Below are 24,736 nucleotides of genomic sequence, written 5' to 3' on the forward strand. Positions count from 1 at the left end.
AGGGCACAGTGTTAAAGACGCGCCCGCGCCACAAACCAGTTAGGTGTTATTACTCTCATAAAGGAGAGGGTTTTAGCCTTTTTTTAGGGTTTAAGACATCACAAGGGATAGCAGCTATCTCCCAAAGAAAAACTAAAAAAATGGGTGCAGAAGCCAAAAAGCAGAAAATGGCAGAAGAGGAAATCGGCATTGATGGGAAGCTGGTTATTTCTGTTGAAAAACTGCAAGAGATTCAAGACGAACTTGAGAAGGTACACCTATTTTTCTCACTGAGAAAAAAAAAAACTTCTTCTTCTACTTTCTATACGTTTATATCAGTTATGATTGTTACTTTAGCTTTTTACCTCCAAAGTATTAAGCTTCAGCTTTGAATTACTAGTTGCTCTGTTGTTTTAGTCCTTTTGCGAAGGTTTTTCCCCTTTCTTGTAAGAACAATTACTTTTTAAATCATGGTTGGAGCGTACTTGTATAATTAAGATAAGTTCAAATAAAGAAATTGCAATTAATGGAACAAGATGTAAACTTAAGAACTTGGAAGACAGGCATCAAACATTTGGGGTGATAAAGGTGAAATGGAAAAGGAGGAAATTTAGAAAAGAGTTGGGGTGTCTTTTTCCAGAGGACTACAAAATTTACAAGTAAATATTTCAAAACTATAGGAAAACCGATGTTTCTATATTTTGAATGGAGGATCCCAAGGTTTTAGAATTGCCTTCAATTTTGTGATTGCTGCATGGTCCATCTATTGATGGGATGAATGGTTTGGGTGATTGGACCAAGCAAGTGGTCGTCTTGTGGCTTGTCCCATGTTTCTTGTTTTCTTTTGTATTATTCCCTCACCTCTTCAGTTGAGTTAGTGATGTGTTTCTTTGGGCTTGGTATGTGTCACCTAGATTTGAATCCACAAGTCCTTACAAATACATGGTTGGATGCCACAGAGGTTTTCGTGTTCATGAGAGTAAGAGACTGGAACTGTTTTTCTCTCGCATTTTTACCTATGGCACCATTTTTCGATGAGCGGGATGGATGTCAAGTGTCAATAAAACAGATGGTCTGGCGATGGGATAATTCTAGGGAGATGATTTGCAATTTTTGTATGTCCCAGGAAAATTTCCGCTATTCTTTTGGTCCAGTTGTTTTGATGTATTGCGGGGAAAATGCTATACTAGAAACTAAGAAGTTTTTGGGCAAGAATCTCACTGAACTGGCATTAAGAATTCAGTGCAATAATGAGAGTTGCGTATTGTTATTCTGGATCATAGCTTCAACACGATGTGCTGTACTGTTCCATTTTGGTCCTTGTCCCCTCTGGATGTGTGGGAGATTCTTCATATTGTTAATAATAGTTGTGTAGTGAATATGTTCTTGGAGATTTGTTTCCAACAGTATTCAACAATTAAACATTGACTTTTATCTTCTGTGGGAGGTACTGGATTTTCATGTATTCATTCCACACAACTGGTGATGATTGTACAATTGACTGAATCTGATGAGGTTTGGCGTGACATGTGAATGACTTATTTTAAAACTTTTGCTAGTAGCTTTCCTATTGTTGCTTGATAATATAATTTTTAATTCTTGGTTTTACATTTTTACTAATTACTAATGCCGTAACAATGTTCACTAGCAGATTAATGAGAAAGCAAGTGATGAAGTTTTGGAAATTGAACAAAAGTACAGTCATGTCCGCCGACCAGTCTATGATAGGCGTAATGATATTATTAAAGCTATTCCTGACTTCTGGTTGACAGCTGTTAGTGATCCGACCTGATTTCCTCTATGTTGCTGAAATTTTGAAGTGCTTCTCATCTATGACTTGTGTCATTTGCTTGCAGTTCTTGAGTCATCCTGTTCTTGGGGAACTTCTAACTGAAGAGGACCATAAGGTTTGGTCTAAATTAGTAAAATAAAGTAGACAATTGTCAAATCTTCCACTACATTGCTTTTCCCATCTTTACCAATGCTGAAATGTCAATTTGACTCCCAACGCGTATATTTTTTTGTGTTCTTCATATAGCTATTTGGCTTCTGAATGTCAATACATAAGTGACTTTCTTCATGCTAGATTTTCAAGTTCCTAAGTTCGGTCGAAGTGGAAGAATCTAAGGATGTGAAATCGGGTTATACGATCACGTTTGTAAGTTCACCCTCCACAAGAAGCTAATGTATCTACTACAAATCAACATAGAGCACTGATGATCATCCTCTTTGTTTTACAGAACTTCAATGCAAATCCTTATTTTGAAAATACAAAGCTCTCGAAGAACTATACCTTTCTTGAAGATGGACCTACCAAAATCACTGCTTCGACAATACAATGGACGGAAGGCAATGTGAGTTGCCAATTTTCTATTAAGAGGTGTACAGTCTGTGGCTTATCAATTTCCTCTCATTATTTATATTGTTTTACTTGTGAAGGGCATTCCTAATGGAGTTGCTCATGAGAAGAAAGGAAACAAGCGATCCCTTGCTGAGGAAAGGTTAGTTTCTTAATGTTTAGTATTTCCATTGATTTATTTATCAAGAAGACAAGCTCAAGAAGGTCTGTTGATTTTTATTATATATCAGCTATCAACTTTGAAAGTTTCTATAAACTTTAATTAGGTTTTCCATACCCTGCTTGTCAACTTGCTAGCAGTCACTTCTTTTGATTGTATTTGTTGAAACCTTAATTTGCCTAGTTTCTGCTAAGAAACTTTGTTAGCATTCACTACCAATCAGGATTGGATAGGAAGTTGCTGATATTCACATAGTAATGCAGAGCCCGACTTAATTTATACTGTCATTGTAGACATAGCGCAGTTCAACGTGTTTGCTTCAAATGTTAAATACTTTGATGAGAACAGGGGCACGAGTTTTATGATTGATGCTGATGATTATTAGTTAATTCAGCTCTGTAGATACACTTTTAGCAATAGTTTTGCACTGACTGAGTTAGCCCATCAAGTGCATGGTGGTTCTCATTAGCAGTTAGTTATAAGGTAATAAGTGGAAGGATCACATGCTCAGTGGCCTTGAGCTCCCTGGTCTGCATTGTAGCACTTGAATAGACATCAGTAGCTGGTATTTCATGTCAGTCTTGCTCAGCTGATTTCTCCCTTGGGGCTTGTTGTATATGCAGCTTTTTTAGCTGGTTCAGTGAAGTCAATCAGAAGGATGATGGTGAAGATGATGAGGATGTCTTTCTGGAGATTCAAGATGAAGTAATGTCTTTATCTTGTGTTCATTACTTTACTGTGATTTTTATTTCTTAAATATCATTTTACGCTTTTCATGGATAAGGTATAGTATTTGTAGGAAGATTCCACTTTCCCAACTTATAGTATTTTTCGTGGATAACATATAATATTTTTATTTCCATTTCCCCCTCCGTTTTGTAGGTTGCTGAGATAATCAAGGACGATTTGTGGCCGAACCCTCTAACTTATTTTAACAATGTTTGTTCCCTACCATCTTCTTTCTTGTTTTCCGCGTTGTACTTATCGTTAAGTCATGAAAGTCGATTTATTATCTCTGATTGTTTGTCTAATGTTACTTTTCCCAGGATCCTGATGAAGAAGATCTTGAGGAGGATGAAGGTGGCGATGAGGTAAGATAGTTATTCTTCATGATTGCAATAGTTGTGATAACATATCTAGACTGTAAGCACATACATACTTATTTGTTTGCAACTGTAAATGTCTCTTTTTTTCCCGACAAAAGTTACCGGTTTCTTTTTGTGCTTAATTATTTTATTTCATTTCATTATTCGATCCCATCAATATTTTAATATATGCTTTCTGGCTTAAGTGGCAAATTGTATTTAGTATCCTTCAGGTGTTGTTCAACTCCCACCGCCACTTGACCGTGTCTTCTTTTAGAGCTTTTTGAGAATTTTTCTCAATACTCTTCAAAAGAAGTGTCAACTCTCAGCATATAGTGTCATTAGTTTGTGAAGGCAATCAAAAGACCATATTTATGCTTATTGGGAAATGTCTTTGTTTCTGAGAAGAACTGACTATTGTCCTTAATTTTGCACAAAGGGTTTTTTTCTTTTTATTGTGCGCTTTATGATTTTACACTATTAGAAAATGAAATTGCATCAGTGTGAATAGGAAAAGCAACTATTCTGTGATGTCCAAAGCTTTTATTTTGGGTTTATTATGGTCTATGAACAAATTAACATAAGGGGTTATATGAGTTGATTGCCTTAACCAAGGACAATATGTTGTATGATTATGTAGGATTTCTTTTGGTATGACAAGGGGATGAACCCTTCTTTAATAATAAGACTCTTTCCTAGGATGACAACTTTTTCTTTAAAATGCCACTCAACCTTTGCTTTTGTCCTAAAAAATTACAAGATTAAGTTTGGCATACATCTGTTAGATTTTTGATCCATAGAAAAAGGAAGAGAGAATTAAGGGTATGATTGATGATAGATGGTGTATATAGTGTAATGATGGGAGAGGACATGGTAGTAGTGTAAGATTTTCTAGCTTTACACTGGAACTTGTGAGCTTAGTTTCCAAACTAATTTGTCTTAGTTTCCAAATTAATTTGTCTGTTGCAGTTATACATGAAAAATAGAGCAGATTTATATATTACCATTTACCAGTAGTTGATTATATATTTTTTTGTAGTAATATAGATCTTTAATTCGACATTTTAGTGCCATGGGAATGCTCCTTTTTGTGGAGACCTATGAACTATATTTCAGGATGAAAGGGGAGGGATAACTAAACCATTGAGTTCTTTTATTCCTTCGTTTCAGAAGTCAAACAGATATAAAACTGGAGGTTATGTCAACCGTCCAAATCTTGATAGGAAGGAATCATGTTTTCACTTTGTTTTCTAGTTTTACCAAACAACACATGGGTAAGGACACTTGATGTACGAAATGCATAACTAGCTTTCATCTTCCTGCTCCCTACCTTGTCTCTCCTTTCTCTGTTGAAGTAAAAGGATGTATAATGAATGTTCACATACCTGGCCCCTACCATTTCTCTGTTTTCTTTGTTGAAGTAAAAAGCTACTGTTGCAAGGTTGTGATGAGGATTTAAAATAGTTTGCCTTGTATAACTGACAGACATTTAGCTTTAATCTCTTGGATATACAGATATCTTGTGGTTGAGGCCTTGAGGGGAAGTTAACTGGGTCCTTGTTGAATAGTATTATTTTGATGCTCGTTATGTGATTTGCAGAATAATATCTAGGCAGAACACATAGTTAACTGGGTCAAATCCTTGTGATACACCTCTCCAACACGAGCAACCCTTTACACACTCAACTTTTCTAGGCATGTCTAAAGACGTCAGTGTGGTTGAATAGTTTTTCAAACTTGTGTTTGTCACTAACCAGTAGTGGCCGTGACTTGTATCAAACATTTTGGCCTCGAGGACACATGCACTGTTGATCTTTTTGGAATCAAGTGATATAGTAGTTGCTAATTTCTTTTCCGTCGTGAACAACTTTTGTAGATGGTTCTTGTTTCCTATAGCCAAATGAGAGATCATTAGCTTGAATGATTTAAGTGGTGTTGTGAGTCTCTGTTGTATAATTTGATTTTCTTATTGCAGGGAAAGGACAGTGAAGGCTCAGATGATGATGATGATGATGAGTGAAGTCTTATACTTCCTCTTTTCGAGTTATCATCTTCAAAAGTTTTGTTGAATATGGTTTTGTTGGTGTCTGTAGAGAGGCTTTATTTAACATGTTTGGAAAAGAATATAATTTATTTTAGGTGAGGTCATGCAATTGGTAACGTAACTCTACATGTTTTTTGAACCTTGTTGGTTTTCAATTAGTTTAAGCAGCATTGATTAATGGCAAGGGAGGGTAACTTGTTTGAGAACTCAAAGATTCTACCTGGCAAATCACTTTTTATCTTATTGATTCTGTTTAAGTGAGACAGGTGATGATTGTTTCATATCTCTCTTCTGTTTTAATTACCAGAAACAACATAAGTGAAATGCATGGTTCTTTTCTTTACTTTAAAACCAAACATACTTGTGTGACATTATGTTACACATTCAGAGGTACAATTGTCTTTTGGCTGATATTATTAGATATGGAAACAGTGGCGCCACCTGTTTCTTTAATTTTCCGGAGCTGATTATCATTCATATCACATTTTAAGGTTATATGCAGGTCCCCCAATAATGCCTTCTGCTTTTTAATTTATGTGACCTTATTTTTACAAAAAAAGGTTTTAAAATTTTAAAACAACACAGCTTAAATATTTATGTTCTTGTAACAGAAATTTTATTATCTGCTCAAATGTTATACATATTTAAAATCAGATTTTTGTAAAGGAATATCATAATATATTTGAGATGAGACCGGAGCCTAAAGGCTGAAAAATGTTAACAAAAATCTTAAAACTGTATATGAAATTTCTTTTTAATCAAAACGGTAAAATCGATCACGAAGTAGTGATTTTGTTCGTCGGAAAAAAGCAAAATTGCTGCTATTTTACTTGTGATTGAAAAAAAATATATACTTTTTTTTGTTAAATTTTACTTGTCACATCTGAATTTGTTCCATCCATTAAAAATGATGATTTACACAAATATTTTATCACACTATTCTTATTAATTGACGTTTAGTATTAGGTCTAAAGAAATAATTTTGAAAATAATTAATTAGTGATAAGGGTAAAACATGAGAAAAAATAAAAATAAAATTCTTAACATATAAAAAATGACAAAAAAAATTGAAAAAATATTTTTAAAATAATAAAAAATAAAGAGGGGCTAATATTTTGTCATCTTTTGGGTTGTTGTTCATTTGATTCTATTGCTAACTTAACAACTGAGTGAAGAAATTGACGGCCATTGTTTACACATAAATAATTTCAGCTATAAGACAATATACTGTGTCACTATTATATTGATTGTACCCCTAATTTTTTTATTTTTTTTTACATCAAATGTATTTTAGGTCAAATTATTAATCTGGGATATTTTTATTTAATTTTGCAGAGTGTAAGAAAATTTTAACCTTTACGTTAATATAATTAATACGACAAAAAAATTTTAAAAAGGAGAAAAAACGACCATTTCTTCACTCTATAAATCGGGTTGGATCACTACAAGGGAACATGGCTCTATTACTCCACATGCGCATATTTAGATCCCCATTTTGGATCAGAAGTAACATAACATTATAATAAATAGTTATAATATTGTGGCATTGTTAACATTGTTATGAAAGATTAATTATTTAAATTAAAATTAAAATTTTATTCTAATCAATTAAATCTTAATCATTAATTTTTACTTGCCGAAATCCAAAAGTCAAAAGGAAAAATAGAGTATAAGAGAAATAGATTATATTAGAGTAGGAGGCAAATTAAATATTTCCTTCTCTCTTAATGTTTCTTAATTTCATCGAATCAAAAGTCAGTTATGGTAGGTGAATAAATTATTGTTATCGAATTAAACACCGCCATTGTAGTTGTCGATTATTTTCTATATATTTGAACTTCAACTATTATCTAAGATATCTTATCAATTATCACAAATTAAAATACTGATATCTTATGCATTGGGTGTGACTTTTTTGGTCATATAAATAATAATAATAACTTCATCCACTAACAATAACAATTCTACTGAAACCTTCTTGTTGTCAAGCTAATCTCCATCGATATTACATTTGCATACAATAAAATATGAAATAAGGATTTGAGTAGATTGAGTTAGTAATGGTGACCGGTAGTGGTGTACATAGCTCGGTTTGGTTTGAGTTTTTATTTAAAAAAATTTAAACCAGTTATGTTGGTATATCAAATCCAAAAATCAAATCAAATCACATAAAGTTATTTTTTTCGATTTTGGTTTTAGTTGGTTTTTTCGAATTTTTTTTGGTTTTTTACAATCATATTGCATTTGAAAAAGTGATAAATATTTTTTCACTTACGTGTCTGATAAACTAAACTTAGAAAATGTTAAGTGAATAGAAATTTTTGAAAAGACTGTCAAATTCACATGATTACAAAATATTTTTTTTGAAATATCGACGCTCATTATGCTAAACTAATAAGATTAAAGGTTAGATGCGAGTTGAATACAAAAAATATTTACAAAGTAAATTATTAACTTTGGATTTGAAAAAGTATAACAATATAATTATAACGTCGGGTCTTAACACAAAATAAAACATTTACAATTTTTACAAGTCCAAATTTGAAATAAAATAGATAAATATTGAAAACTATAAATTAACTTAAAATATATTAACAAAGTAGATTATAAATAATAATTTTTAGTTATAAATAAAAATATATATATATATATATATAATATAAAATTGAAAATCATAAACTAACTAAAAATATATCACCAAAGTAGATCATATGTAAATAATAATTTTATTTATAAATAAAATAAATTATGTATATATATATCTATATCAGTTTGGTTTGAGTTCCGTTTTTTTTTTCTAATACGAAACCAAATTAAAAGTGTTTGTTTTTTTTCAATCGTCAAATCAATCAAATCAAATCACAAGGTATTTTTTTCGGTTTAATTTGATTCATCGGTTCGATTTGACTTAATGATTCGATTTGTACACCCCTAGTGACTGATGTCACCGATGAAAGAGAGAAAATTTCCAACTCTACTGAATTAAACCATAGGCATGACAGAGTATGATGGTGAAGAAATTGAGGTATTTGTGTAAATTATATTGCATATTTTTTGCTATTTTTTCCCTAGCATTTATCATTTTAATTTTTGTATATATGTAATGCTGATACATTTGATTTATACAAGTTATGTAGTGTTGTAACCCACATGTGATTTTTGTAGTCCAGATTTGTATGTTATCAGGAAGAATACACTATAGCTCCTAATTGTATAAGTTCAAACATTTTTGAAAAATGATTTTGTATTTATTCTATATGTGAATGCTTTTATATATATTGATTTGTATATCTATGTATATTTTAGCCCATCTGTGAAAGATTTTGTATGCATTTGATTTTTAAATACAAGTATTTTTTTAACACCATATAAAAGTTATAGTTCATATTTGTATATTATGAGCAAATATACATTTAGATATTATTTGTAATTGTATGTAAATGCTGAAATTATATACTACAAAAAAAAAAGTTCAACCCCTACTCAAAAAATTCAAATTGTATATTGATTTTGTATCAATCATACAAATTATACTAATACAAATAACTAAATTTTCTTTGGTTTGTGAAATTTTGATCCTTAACTCTTATGCTAATAAAATGTTTAGTGTATTTTTTTTAGGTGTCTTCAGTTGTATAGGATGATTTATAATAATGAACTTTTCAAATCATTTATAGAAAAGGTGTCACTTTGATTATGACTATAATATCCTTGACTTGTTTTCTTTGTGAATTATAGAAAAGGTGTCATTTTTTTGTGAATTATTTACCACCGTTTTCTTTGATTTGTGAATTTTTTTGTTACAAAATAGTCGCATGTATCATAAATTAAATTGAGAATGTAATAGCCGATGATTAACTATATAAGTAATAAGTGGTTTATGAGTGAACTCTTATACAATATTTTTCAAAAGTTTTGGTGCTTTAAAATATTGTTGGGAAAATAATATAATTTATTTTTGTGTGACGCCATGCAACATAACTTTACGTGTTTTTTATTTTTAACTGATCACATGACTCTTAGATCTTTTGTTCTGCAAATATAATTATATTTCCTATTTAACATTATTAACTTATATAATTGATTACTTCTTTTGAAAATGATTTTTTTTAATAAGTAGGTCGATAACATAGAATAGAAAAACGATAAAAAGCTATCATGCAATTACTGAAAACGCCACATACACAAGTTGCTTTCATTAAGGTTTTCCCTTGGTCGTATTAGATTTAATAGTATTGCCTGATTGCATTTTATATTCAAGGTGTACTAAATAATAATAAAACAAATAATATTTAGTAAAGTTGATGGGTCCTTGACAATGTTAAATTAATTACAACTAATTAAAAAGGAAACAACTTAACTCGTGATAGATATACAACATAATGCATCATATGCTTAAAAAGGACCATATGATAATGTCTGATTGACACAATAATTGGATTCGTCCTTGTAACGATCCGATTTCGTTCTTATGAAAAAGTCAATAAAGAAAGAACTAGGCCAAAAAACTCTTTTGTAGTAACTTGGAATTATCTAACCTAGCCCTAGATTTAGAAGAAATCAGATTCAGTAAGATGTAAGGAAGTAATGAATAAGAGATCTAATTGTGAATTTTATTACATGAGTGGATAGATAAGACACTTTCGAACCCGTAGCACTTTACATAATCAAATTTTTACGAGTAGAAATCCCAAAATTGGTCTTTTTGTGAATGAGTACATTCTGTCAAGGCTGCTAAAGCGGGATTCTGGTTGCTAGAGTGGCGCAGCTGCAGCGGGATGATTCCATCAGAGAGGGACAAATGTGTTTTAAAGTCACTTATAAATCCTAAAACGAACCTTATTTGGTATTCACCGACTTCTAGGACTAAAAGAGGCGATCCTAGACGAGTTCTTAATAGTTTTTCATCATTTTTAGGCTAAAGGTAAGAATTTAACTCTCCGAATCTATTTTTCAATCCGTAAAACCTATTTTCTTTGGTTATTATCGATGATGAAGGGTTTATATATAAGAATTATGGTGAAAAAGCCCTAATTTGGGTATTATGATCTTGGGTTTGGTTTAGGGTTATTGGGTTTGTTATAATTCAAATAATTAGACCTTTGATTGTTGATCCTTGCGTATATTAATTGTTGTAGACCTAGATCAAGCGAAAAAATCTGAAAAGAGAACATTCAAGTGTCTTAGGGGATTCAAGCTTGGACTCGAGGTAGGTGATGGTTGTGATTTCATGTTGGTGTGATATATGTTTGTTGTTGCTTCATTATAATACATGTATGTATGCGAATGTTGCAGTATTGATCACACACTATGTAAAAGAGTATGAACGAATAATTTGTAAGTCATGAATCACCTCTTTTTGTATGATCTTGATGATGTACTTGTGTTTATGGTTGTGGTGTGTGATTGGGGATCGAATTGCCACATTCCGGCAAGCTTACTTGGATGGGATTGCCATCTTTTAGAATAAATATTGGATCAAGTTGTCATGTTTCGGTAAGCTAAAACTAAGATCGGGTACCACGCCGATGAACCAACAATTTGAGTTTGGGTTCCATGAGAGGACTATTGCACTGGATTCCATGAGTGGACCAACGACTTGTGATAATTGTATTTATTGTTTATAAGATATGACTTATGAATTCTCAAAGAGTTCTACTTTGTGTGAGAGGGGGGACTCCATTCATGCATTACACTAGTGAACTTTCAAAATGGTTGTGGTGTGATTCTTTTATGTTATGAAGATTGTGTTAATTAATGTTGTTGATATTCGGTATGTTACATGTTAGTGAAAAACTTACAAGATAATAAAATTGCAAGATTACAATTGAAAATAAAATGAAGAAATAAATCTCTTCAGGCTGAGGCGCGGATATCTCGCTCTCTTTAAGGAGATTCAAGCCCACTGCAGCAAATGTTTTCACCGGTTCAGCAGTAGTCCTCTTTGACTTGTCCCCTCCAGGATACAACAGCCTTCACAAAGTATAACTCAACAACTCTGGACAAGAGTTGAGTCCAAATCTCCACAAAAAAGAACACCTCCCTTCAACTAATAAGAACTCTCTTTTAGACTAACTCTTTGTTTTCTCTTGTGTTTTGTGTATACCAAACCAAATGAAGACCACCACTATTTATACTACAAGAAGTCTTCCTAGCAATGAATAGGAAGATAATGGAGGTAGTAAATAGTGAAGATAATGGCCTTAGGAGTTTCATAGGTTACATAGGTTGCAATAGGAGTTACATAGGTTACAAAGAGCAATGGAGGAATTAAGAATGAAATAAAGTGATGGACAACTAATGCTAATGGATGATGTAGAAGTTATCCATTCCAATGTTTATTGGAATGTTTTTATCTCACAATTAATTCAACCAATAAAGCCAAAAGTAATGGCATAACATGGCTACCAAGTCAAAGATGAATAACATGATTAAACTGGTAGTTTAAAACATAAATGCCTACCAATGGTCATTCTTTTAACTCCAAAATAAAGCAATTTAATATGTTAAATATTAATATTAAAATGCTAATAGCCTAACAATCCCCACTCATTTTAATATTTAGATAAGAGAGTATATCAGTTGAAGGAAGACTACTATGCATAATGAAGGTGTGCGCTGCATTAAACCTCCACTTAGTGAAACAATAACTTTTACTCCAGAGTCGTAGTGGTCTCTGACTTGAACTATGACTGCTTAAGGGAAATAAAATATAACTGCTCACACATAATAATCAAGGTGTTGACATGGGCTTTAACAGCCAGCACGTTATGGCCACGTGCTATCCCGGTTCCATGAGTGCATTTGAGAATAAGCCTCATTCTCATAGGAAACGACCTACTTCTACATATCACATAGGTAAAATCTCTCGAGAGTGCTCCTGTAAGATTAACACTCCACCCATACGGGCTACAGATATTCATTAAGAGTTTTACCAACTCAACCTTCACAAGCTACAGGAAACAATGCACTCACATCATAGGGAGGAAAAAATAGTGCATTTTTCACAACAAGTCATCATATGATTAGTTTTTCCCTTTGAATCGGGTTATAGGATCTCTAGTCCCCAGGTTGGGTTTCCTCATATATGACTCAAGGATTTGTAGGCTTCAATCCCATCCCCCTCAATGTGCTCCAGACCTTTTCTCTTGTTAAGACCTTCGTAAGAGCATCTGCAAGATTATCACAAGATTTGACATAATCAACATTAATGGTACCATTTGTCAAATACGATCTTACATTACTGTGTTTCCTCTTTATATGTCTGGATTTTCCGTTGTAATAACGGTTTTGAACTCTACCAATTGCAGCGGTGCCGTCACTATGAATTAAAATAGGAGGAATTGGTTTTTTAAAATAAGGAATTTGAAACAATAAATCTCTTAACCAATTCGCTTCCTCACTAGCTGAAGCTAAAACAATTAGTTCAGCCTCCATGGTAGAGTTAGCAATTATAGTTTGCTTTTTTGATCTCCAACAAACAGCATCACCACCTAAAGTAAAGACATAACCAGTGGTAGAACAGGAATCACCTGACAAAGTGTACCAATCTGCATCACAAAAAACGCCTTCAAGTACAACATGATATTTTTTTATAGAACAAATCACAATTTTTCGTTCCAATTAAATATCTCATAACTCTTTTTATAGCATGCCAATGTTCATTACCTGGCTTGCTTGTAAACCTGACACGTACTCCTACTGCATATGCAATATCAGGACTAGTGCAATCAGTCACATATCTCAAGCTTCTGATTATACTAGCATATTCCTTTTGATTTATTACATCATTTTCACTTTCAACAGGAAATAAGTGAACACTTGAATCAAAACGAGTAGCAACATGCTTGCAATCATGAAAGTTATATTTCTTTCAAAATTTTCTCAACATAATGTGACTGATCAAGGAAAATTCCCTCACATGTTCTTGTTATTTTTATCCAAGAATAAAATTTGTCTCACCAAGATCTTTCATATCAAAATGACTTCTAAGAACATTTTTAGCTTCATCAATAACATTCATGTTAGAGCCAAAGATCAACTAATCATCAACATATAAGCAAATGATCACATGTGAATTATTCCAAGACTTATGATATATGCACTTATCACACTCATTTGTTTTAAAATCATTTTCAATCATGCAGGAATCAAACTTTTCATGCCATTGCTTTGGTGCCTGTTTCATGCCATATAGGGATTTAGTAAGTTTACATACTTTGCTTTCTTGATCTGCATCAACAAAACACTCGGTTTGGTCCATATAAATTTCTTCATTTAGGTCTCCATTTAGAAAAGCAGTTTTTACATCTATTTGATGAATTTGAAAATCAAAAATTGCAGTCATAGCAACTAAAAGTCTAATGGATGTAATTCTTGTTATCGGAGAAAAAGTATCAAAAAATTATAGGCCTTCTAGTTGTTTAAAACCTTTTGCAACTAGACGATTAACAATTACGCCAATATTTAAAAATTATTTTAAACTACAAATTTAAATTTTTTTAAATTTTGTTAAACACCACACAAATTAACGAAAATCAAAGGTACAATCATGGTAATACCGACAACATATTTGTCTCATATGAGATATTTTTTTACGTGAAAATTACTCCTCTTTTTCTTTGAGCTAGAACTGTTTTCATTTATTTATCGGAAAATGGTTTAAAATATCTTTGAAGTATTAGAATTGATACAAATTATCCTTCCCATCAATCTATTGCCTCCATAATACTCTTGTCATCTATCTTGGGCTCAAAATTGAACACTAAATTTAATCTATTTAAATATTTTTTGAAACATGTGGAGCTCAACTATTTGTTATAATTTGACTTATTAATATAATTTATAAATCAATTCATTGTCCACCATTACTAATTAAACCACACCAATTTTAATAAACCGGTCATATTACTAATGAAACAACAGGAAAGTTACTGTCAATGAGTGTTTCTAAAAAATTGAGGCGAAAATGTCTATAGAAACACATTATCATACATTGAAGTTAATCAAAACATATTATAATTCAAGTATTTAAATTAAAATTATCGATAAACTTAAAAGCATGAATATGTTCATCTTAATCATTCTTATGTCTTAATTATGTGATATTACATAATAGATAAAAAAAAATAATATACTAAAGTTTTAATATTTAAAACAAGTATAAATATTTATAAAATTATATTAAAAAATTTCTTGAATTAATTCAGGATGTACTAGTTCTTTGCCTTGAATCAAAATATTGAATTCAAGCTTAAAAGGAAATCATATTGAAAGTGCCCTTCTAAATGAGTGGCTCAACTTAAATTAAAATGGGGCTTCGATTCAGACTCGAATAATTTTGGATGACTTTTTCAGAAATCTGTAATTTCTTCGTGTTTTAGTAGTGTTTAGTCGATTTTGATATTATAATGGGTTTATTAATTGAGTGGAGTTTAATTAGTATTGAGTGGATAGTGAGTTGATTTATAAATAATATTAATAAATTAATTTATAAACAATAGTTGAGTGTCAACTACTTAAAAATATTTAATAAGTTTAAATTTAAAATCATTAAATAAGTGAGCAATTTTGAACCTAAAGGTGGATGATAAAGATATTTTGGAGCCAATATGAATGGAGGATAATTTTGTACCATTTCTAATACTTCAAAAGTATTTTAGACCTTTTTCCATTTATTTATTTCCTGATCAGTCTTAATTTAACAAAAGTAAAATAATAATAATAATAATAATAAGTTATGTAACATTACATTATACTTTAGACCTATTTTACGTGATATCTTTTTCTTTTTAATTCAAATAATAATATCAATTTATTATAATAAAAATAATTTAATTTTAAAAGTTTTCATTTACCTCTAAATAAATGATTAACAACTATGCCATAAAAATTATTTTAAATCGCAAGTTCAAAAATATTTTTTTTTCTTAAACATCATGAAAAAAAAAATAGAATGAAAAAAAGATATAAAACAAGGAATCAAAGGGTACCATCATTGTAATATCGACATCATATTTGTCTTTAATTCTTACATGTGATTACTCCACTCTATGTCTTTTTCTTTGAGCTAGTACTATTTCTTTTTATTTATTTATTTATTTTCTAATTAGTTTTAATTTATCAAAAGTAAAATAATAATAATAATAATAATAATAATAATAATAATAATAACAATAACAACAATAATAATGTCAAAATAAAATTGTTGGGTTCGTGTCTTCTTGACGATAAAAAGTTAAGACATAACGTATAAATGTGCTTTTGCACTTGACCTCATTTTATGTTTATGTTTTCAATTTTGGATATGCACAAGTAGACACTTAAACGTGTATAAAGTAGAATAAACAAACACACGAGTTCGATATGATACAATACACGTAGGATATTACGTAAGACAGAAAATGACATGTAGGATGAGTATGTCTTGTTCAAGTTTAAGTGTTTAGCTGTGTATATCCAAAGTTAAAAAACATAAATGTGATTTGAAACTAAATTAAAAGATAAATATTTATGTATTATAAAATTAATTATAGCAAATTGAAAAATGATGACTTAACTAGTGATGGACGTGCAACATTATTCATCATGTGCTAAAGTTGACCCATCTGGTGATATTTGATTGACACGATAGTTATATTTGTTATCGTCTCTTCTTTTATGGTATTATTTGTATTCTCAATAATATGTATTTTGATTTCAATTTTTATGATTTTATTTATCGAAATTTATTGTATAAAATTATTCGATATGATTTCCTTAGTGAATTTGGCTCAACCATTACTTGATATCATTTTAAAGTTCTATGCCCGTCCTAGAATTTTATTCAAAATTTCGGGATAATAGGTGAATTCTTATGGAAATGTGGATCTAATAGGATTGAAAACAATTAAAATTTTAAAATTATAAATCCAAAATTGAAATGTTTAGTTAATTGAAATGTCAAAAGTGTTATCAACAACCACTAAAAAGGTGATACCCAATTTTAGAAAGAAAAATAAAATAAAATAGATTTAAAATTCAAATTTATAACCTCATTAAGAGTCGCACCGAATCATCGTCGCATTAAATGATACTCCAGATATTGATTCACACATCTATATATTTAAAATAAAAAAAAATAAATATAACATTACTATATATAATTTCAAAAGGAAACATGGATTCATGTAAATCCTATCTATGCGCCCGACAGATCTCCCAAAAATGTATACAGACCTTATTTTTAACAAACAAAAAAAAAGAAGTTCTCAATTTTTAAAATGATTTCTTCAATATTTATGTTATTTTCATAACAAATTTAATGTCTACTCAAATGTTATACATATTTGGAATCACAGTTTTTTCTTATAGTTATATAAAATAACATAACATATTTAAGATCATAAATTTCATATTCAGTTAACTAAAATTGAATTAGGAAGATAGTTGTGATAAATCGTATTTTGAAAGATACATTATTAATATTTCTTTCCTTAGGGTTTTGGGCACGTACCACTAATATATTACGGGGATTCACGAAATTTATTCTACGGACACACTAAATAAAATCGTGCAGTAATTAATTAGATTATCATTTTCAATTATTATTAAAATTGTGTTAAAAATAGTTTTTTGCAAAAAGAAAAAAGAAACAATTTTTTTTCTTTCTAATAGCTCTTCATTGAAAATTTCAAGCAAATACTTACCCTATGCTGATTTAATTGCCATGAAAAAGACAAACTCTAAAATATGAAAACATAAGCATTTAAATAAAATATCAATTTATTTTATGTAACTAATCAGTGTTGTATTGAGGTCAGGTCTAGTCCCTTTTTATTTTATTTTTGTAATACAACACATCTTATTTGGATATTTATTAAAAAAAGTACTACCAATCTAGTTTTGAAAAATAAATGTTAAATTTTCGTATTCAAGATAGATTACTTCTTTTATTTTGAAATTGATTTTTTAAAAAACTAATAGGTCAATAACAAGATTTAGAAAAACGATAAAAAGCTATCACGCAATATTGAAAAAAGATCCATTGACAAGTTGCTTTCAGCCTTTCACTAATGTTCATCCATTATCGTACCAGATTTAAGTGGACCAATATTGGCTGATTATCAATAAATAACTACAATAAAATTATTTTAAACTTAAAAAAAAAAAAAGGAAGATTGACAAAGTTTTTTCTATAAATGTATGTTTAGAAAAATTCAGGAATACAGTTTGTGAAAGGAAAAAAACAAATCAAACATAGGAAGAAAAATAATTAAAAAAAAATCAGCAAAATAAATAAGTAAAAAGAGATGAATTGAATTTTAAACCAAAATTAATGTCCTTGGGGAATTAACTGTGGCATTCGACCGAGAAACGACATTCAGCTCCCACTTATAACCACCAGACCAACCAAAGCATTTGTTTAATGGATGCTTGCCGATAAGTTTTATATGATTTTTTTTAAATTTTTTTTATATAAATATATATAATTTGATATGAAATTAATGGATGCTCGAGAATTTATAAAATACCATGTGGATCCGCCCCTCGCATATGTTGATCAAGCTTTCCAGTAGGTTATAGTTGCCCAATTAGGATAGTCATTAGATAATAGCATGCAACCAAGCATGGGATTACAATTAGGATTAACCATTGGCCAAAACAAGTAAGAAAATTGATGGTAATTGAAAAATCGAAGCACTGTGGGGTGGAATTTCCGTCAAATTATGACTCATCGTAGAGAAACATAAAAAAATAACAAATAAATAGTAACTTTGAGGGAAAAAAGCAGATATTTCTTCTAATTAACAATACTGTGTCACCATTACATCAATTTTATCCTCGATTTCTTGCTTTTTCGAGTCAGTGTATTATATTTAGAAGCAGTTTTGGATCAAACTATTAATTGAAAATATTTTTTATTAAATTTACTATAATTCAACAATATTTAAGCCCATTTCTATTAAAATAATATAACAATAAGTGAAACAAGAAAAACGAGTAAAAATGTTGCTAAATCAATAAAGACATATGAACTAACATGAAATGCGAGCCTTCTTGTGTTACCCTAAGGATTTTATTTAGAAAAACAAGAGCAATAAGTAGAATATCCAATTACACTTTTTTTTTTTTTTTTTTTTTACTTTTGTTGGATTATGACTTATCATATAAAAAAACAATTCATATATATAAAAATAATACATTTGAGAAAAAGATTTTTTTATTAGCGAGTAACGAAATTGATCGCCGTTATTTTCTTATATAATAATGTCAATTATAACACAAATATTATGTCACCATTATACTGTTTGTAACCCTAATTTCTTACTTTTGTAGGATATAATATCAAATGACGCATTATATTTCAATGTTTGATTTCAAAAGGGAAAGTGAAGGTGCTAGATAATGATTACTTTTCATTAAATCATAATATATTGAAATTATGCCGAATATATGAGAAAATTAACAATAATTTAAAATAATCTTTTTTAATCTAGCTATCAGATATATATTACTTTTAAAAAATCGTTCAGAATCTAGAATAATATATATAAAAAGAAGTTCATTAATCATAATTTATTGTGACAGATGTTACTTTGGTTCTTAGAGAGTAAAATATATGTAGATTAAGAGTAAAATATTTAACTATCAAGAAGGTGTTCAAAACAAATCACCATGGTATGTAATACTCTTTTAGTCTTTCTCCTCTCTGGTTTTTTCCCCTATTTTTTTTTTTGCTTAATATAGTGTGTTAATAATTAATATAAAATTTTAATTTTTAATATTTAGTTTTAAGACAAATCCACATTTTGACATTTTATATTTATTGTTTTTTGCTTTCAAAAATTTTATTTTTAACATTCAATCATTGAACGTTTATAGAACATGACAAGTACTCGAATGCAATTGTAATAATAATGATAATTGAGTGCAATTGTTATTTGTTTCTTTCTAGAAATCTAATACGATTTTGCTTCTTTAGTTGTTGATTGAAAATGAAAAATGAATTATTTTTTTGCAATGATTATTTTCAACCAAACATCAAGAGAGAAATCATTTAATTTGTTTTGTTAAATACAAAAAATTTATCATTCTAGCTAGAGTTTGATTAAAAATAAGTTTTAATTTTTCAAAATACAACTTTTAAACAAGGATAATCGTCGAAAGCACATTTTGAGCATCCCCACACAATATTATTTATTACTTCTATGATCTACAATTTCATCAGGTCGTGATAGTTCTTACCATTTCCATAGGTAAATTTTTTTTATATAGAGAAAAGACATATAGAGTGATGTTGTCATGAATTTGCAAAAAGACATCTTAAATTTGCAACTGTCTTATTTTCCCACTAAAACATTCTGAACATATATTATTATATCATTTTTCGATCAGCCCCAAAATTTTAAGAATTAAGTGTGTTCATACACCAATTATTTTAAAGATATTTTTTTATAAAAATTTTACTTATTATGTTTGCAAGTTAATTCTAATTAAGTTTTCAAGATTTAAATCTTTTGAAGTTTATAAGTTATTACTTATTATTTATTAATATGTTATAATTTATAAGTAATATTTATAACTTTTAATTTAAATAAATTAAATTTGTAATTTTAAAAAATTAAATTTGTAATTTTAAAAAATTAAATAAAAATAAGGATAAAACAATTACACAAATTAAAAAATGTCAATTTAATTTATTTAAATTTGTATTATAAATTACAATTTCAATTTACAACTACTAGTAGAGTGCATAGTTTACGCAACTACCTTCTAGGAAGGATTATGTTTCAACTAGGTCTCGAATGTAATACTAATAGGGGGTAGTTGGGTTACTTGGGAAGTATTTATTATTTAATATAAAATATAAATTAATTAATAAATATATAATATAAATTAATTAGCAAATAATAATTAATCGGTACCAGATCGAAATCGGATCGGATCGAAACAGAGCCGGAATAAATTGGGATGAATCGGTACCGGTACACCGGTACCAAACCTCAGTTCCATTCCGTGTCCCGATTCGAGATGTCCCGTTCCGTCCCGTAGGCAACCAAATCAGGACGAACCGGAACGATATTGGTACATCCTGTTCCATTGCCCAGCCTTATGAAAAGTTAAGATGTCTTTTTGAAAATTCGAGACAACTTCAACAGTCTTGATTTTATGTCTTATATCTTTTTTTTCATCAACTATTAATTAGTTTAAGTAATGCAAAACTAATATAAAATTAGGTAATTTACTTTCAAAGATTCAGTTGCGAATTATTTAGCTAACTTTGGTATACACAAGGCAATGACTAACAATTTGAGTTAATAATTTTCATGGTGATTCAACTATTAAGTTTTTTCACACAAAGTCACTCAACTTTCATTTTCAATTCAAAAATCATTCAACTATGTTTTCTTTGCATAGAAAGTCACTCAACCTATTTAATTATTTTTATCATTAAAATTTGCTGAAATGGAATCTTAATTCTTAACCAAAATTATAAGATCCAAATATATATTCATATAGACCATTTAATGATCCATCCCATTTAATATGACCAGCTAAACATATAACATTGAACATTTTATTTTACCCTTACTTTCCTAAATCAATCTCTCTTGTCCTAATCTTATTTATAATATTGAGCTAAGGGAACACTTCATTTTACCATGAAGAATAAGTGGATGTTGTTGTTTGGCAAAAACAAATAAACCAAAAATTGACGGTGAAACAACAAAATATAAGGTAATATTGTAGAATTCTCACAAATATGTGAAGAATCAAGGATTGTATTGATGATTGAATGATTGAGTTACATACTCCTTATATAAGAGAAGAGTCTTATACTAGCTACACTAGGAATCTCAATACAACACAAATATATTAGTACACCTTCTCTTAGTCGACTACATCAGCTTTAGTCATAAGAAGTATAGACTTGTACATGAATTAGGATTGAGTATTCAAGCTCTACTGTAACTCAAACTCTAACTCGTCAGACAACTTCACCGAACCTGTCCATTTGACCTGTTCCATTAGCTTCCTTCAACACTTCTCCACAAGCTAGTGAGTGGAGGAACTGTAGCTCCTAACTTGCGACAAAACTCAGCAAAAAACTATTTGGTTAATGCTTTTGTATGAATATCTGCTAGCTGATCCTTAGCCTCACAAATTGGGTAACAAGTTATCCTCCAACCACCTTCTCACGAACAAAATGATAGTATGCATAACTGGATTAACTGTCATGTACAAAGCACTCATGGTTTCACAATACAATTTAGGTACAGATCGAAGAAACACCCCAACATCATGAAGTAGATACATGATCCATGTCATCTCTGATGCAGTGGAGGAAAGTGCTCTATACTCAGCTTCAACACTTGAACGACCAACTATGGATTGTCTCTTAGAGGTCCAAGAAATACAGTTTGCACCTCTGTAGATGTAATAGCCTGTAGTTGATCTCCTACTGGTGGTACAACCTCACTAGTGAGCATCGGAGTACCCATACAAACTACATGGTAATTGTGAAATAAGTCTAAGTCCTAAGTGTAGAGTGTCTTTGATATACTTGAGAGTTCTTTTCACCCCTCACTGTTCGGATTTTGCATAAATTGGCTTGCTAATTCACAGCATGAGTAATATTTGATCTTGTAATAGTCAAGTATTGACGATTCCCTACTATCATTATGTAAAAGGATGCTTCAACCAGGCTTCTAACAGCTTCATGTAAATCATGTTCTTGAGCCAAAGAAGTGGGTATAGCCGTTGCAAAAGTCATTTCAGTCTTGTTTAGCAGCTCAGCAACATACTTACTATGGCTTAAGTGTATTCCCTTATCAAAATACGTAACCTCAACTGCAAGAAAAAAATGTAAATGGCCAAGATCTTTCATAGCGAACTCCTTCCCAAGTTGTAGAACCAACTCTGAGACATGAGATGAATTACTTCCTGTGACAATAATATCATCCACATATAACAAGAGAAATATTTTTCGCTTGTGAGTTTTCATAGTAAATAAGAAAGGGTCAACCTTACTACAAATGAAACCAAGGTGTAAGAGATATATATTGAACTTATCAAACTAGGCTCTTGCTGCTTGTTTAAGACCATACAATGCCTTTTTAAGTAGACATATATACTGAGGATACTGGGATCAATAAAATCATGATGTTGACTCATGTACATCTCCTCTTGTAAAAAGCCATGGAAAAAGACATTTTTGACATCGAGTTGTCTAACTTCCCACTTTAAACTGACAACAATGGATTGAACCACCCTAATAGTTGTTACTTTAACTACAAAACTGAATGTTTCTTTAAAAAATATCCTTTCAAGTGCGAGAATCCCCTTTCCACAAGTCTGACCTGGCATCTATCTATTGTTCCATCAGCTTTTAATTTTGTCTTGAACACCCATTTTAATCCAACCAAGTTCATATCAGAAGATTTGGGCACCAAAATCCATGTCTTATTAGTATTTAAAACATTAATCTTTTCCTGCATTGCTGCAAGCCAATAAGGTTATTTTAGTGCTTCCTTAGTACTATTTGTTTCTCTCAAAATATATGTGCTGCTACGAGCAACAATGAACTGTTGTTTCTTCGCCTTGTTCATGATGCTAAAATGATGCCCTTGTGGTGCAGGAAGTTCCTCAACTGGTACATCAACTAAGGTAGTGGACTGGAGTGTAGCATTGTTAAGTTGATGGTCAACTAGTACATCATCTAAAGTGGTTGTTTGATGATGGTCATTGGTTGCACCTGTAAAAGCAACATGTTCCTCACTATTGCCAGCAGTATCAAAATCTGCAGCTGGACTTTCAATATTACTATATGGATCATCGACCTCCTGTTTCTCAGTATCTGATTAAGTTTGCAAGTTAACTCTAATTAAGTTTTCAAGATTTAAATCTTTTGAAGTTTATAAGTTATTACTTATTATTTATTAATATGTTATAATTTATAAGTAATATTTATAACTTTTAATTTAAATAAATTAGATTTGTAATTTTAAAAAATTAAATAAAAATAAGGATAAAACAATTACACAAATTAAAAAATGTCAATTTAATTTATTTAAATTTGTATTATAAATTACAATTTCAATTTACAACTACTAGTAGAGTGCGTAGTTTACGCAACCACCTTCTAGGAAGGGTTCTGTTTCAACTAGGTCTCGAATGTAATACTAATGTAATACTAATAGGGGGGTAGTTGGGTTATTTGGGTATTATTTATTATTTAATATATAATATAAATTAATTAACAAATATTAATTAATCGGTACCAGATCGAAACCGGACCGGATCGAAACACAACCGGAATAAATCGGAATGAATCGTTACCTGTGCACCGGTACCAAAACTTGATTTCATTCTGTGTCCTAGTTCGAGATGTCCCTTTCCATCCCGTAGGCAACCAAACTGGGACGAACCGGAACGAATCGGAACGGTATCGGGACATCCCGTTCCATTGCCCAGCCTTATGAAAAGTTAAGATGTCTTTTTGAAAATTCGAGACAACTTCAGTCTTGATTTTATGTCTCATATATTTTTTTTATCAACTATTAATTAGTTTAAGTAATGCAAAACTAATATAAAATTAGGTAATTTACTTTCGAAGATTCAGTTGCGAATTATTTAGCTAACTTTTGAATACACAAGGCAATGACTAACAATTTGAGTTAATAATTTTGATGGTGACTCAACTATTAAGTCTTTTCACACAAAGTCACTCAACTTTCATTTTCAATTCAAAAGTCATTCAACTATGTTTTCTTTGCATAGAAAGTCACTCAACCTATTTAATTATTTTTTTCGTTAAAATTTGCTGAAATGGAATCTTAATTCTTAACCAAAATTATAAGATCCAAATATATATTCATTTAGACCATTTAATGACCCATCCCATTTAACCCGATCAGCTAAACATATAACATTGAACATTTTATTTTACCCTTACTTTCCTAAATTAATCTCTCTTGTCCTAATCTTATTTATAATATTGAGCTAAGGGAACACTTTATTTTACCATGAAGAATAAGTGGATGTTGTTGTTTGGCAAAAATAAATAAACCAGAAATTGACGGTGAAACAACAAAATATAAGGTAATATTGTAGAATTCTCACAAATA

At 30.2% G+C, this 24,736-nt stretch overlaps 1 protein-coding gene across 1 annotated transcript; it reads left to right on the forward strand.

Moving 5' to 3' along the window:
- LOC101266922 (NAP1-related protein 2) lies at positions 1-5,908 on the forward strand. The gene is made up of 10 exons (XM_004235960.5): positions 1-251; positions 1,631-1,753; positions 1,836-1,886; positions 2,066-2,137; positions 2,220-2,333; positions 2,419-2,480; positions 3,122-3,203; positions 3,381-3,437; positions 3,545-3,589; positions 5,559-5,908. Exons 1-10 carry the CDS (start codon positions 141-143, stop codon positions 5,601-5,603), a joined length of 762 nt encoding a protein of 253 aa, XP_004236008.1. The 5' UTR covers positions 1-140; the 3' UTR covers positions 5,604-5,908.
- The last annotated feature ends 18,828 nt before the right edge of the window (positions 5,909-24,736 follow it).

Source organism: Solanum lycopersicum, chromosome 3, assembly GCF_036512215.1.
Source record: "Solanum lycopersicum chromosome 3, SLM_r2.1".
NCBI classification, from domain to species: Eukaryota; Viridiplantae; Streptophyta; class Magnoliopsida; order Solanales; family Solanaceae; genus Solanum; species Solanum lycopersicum.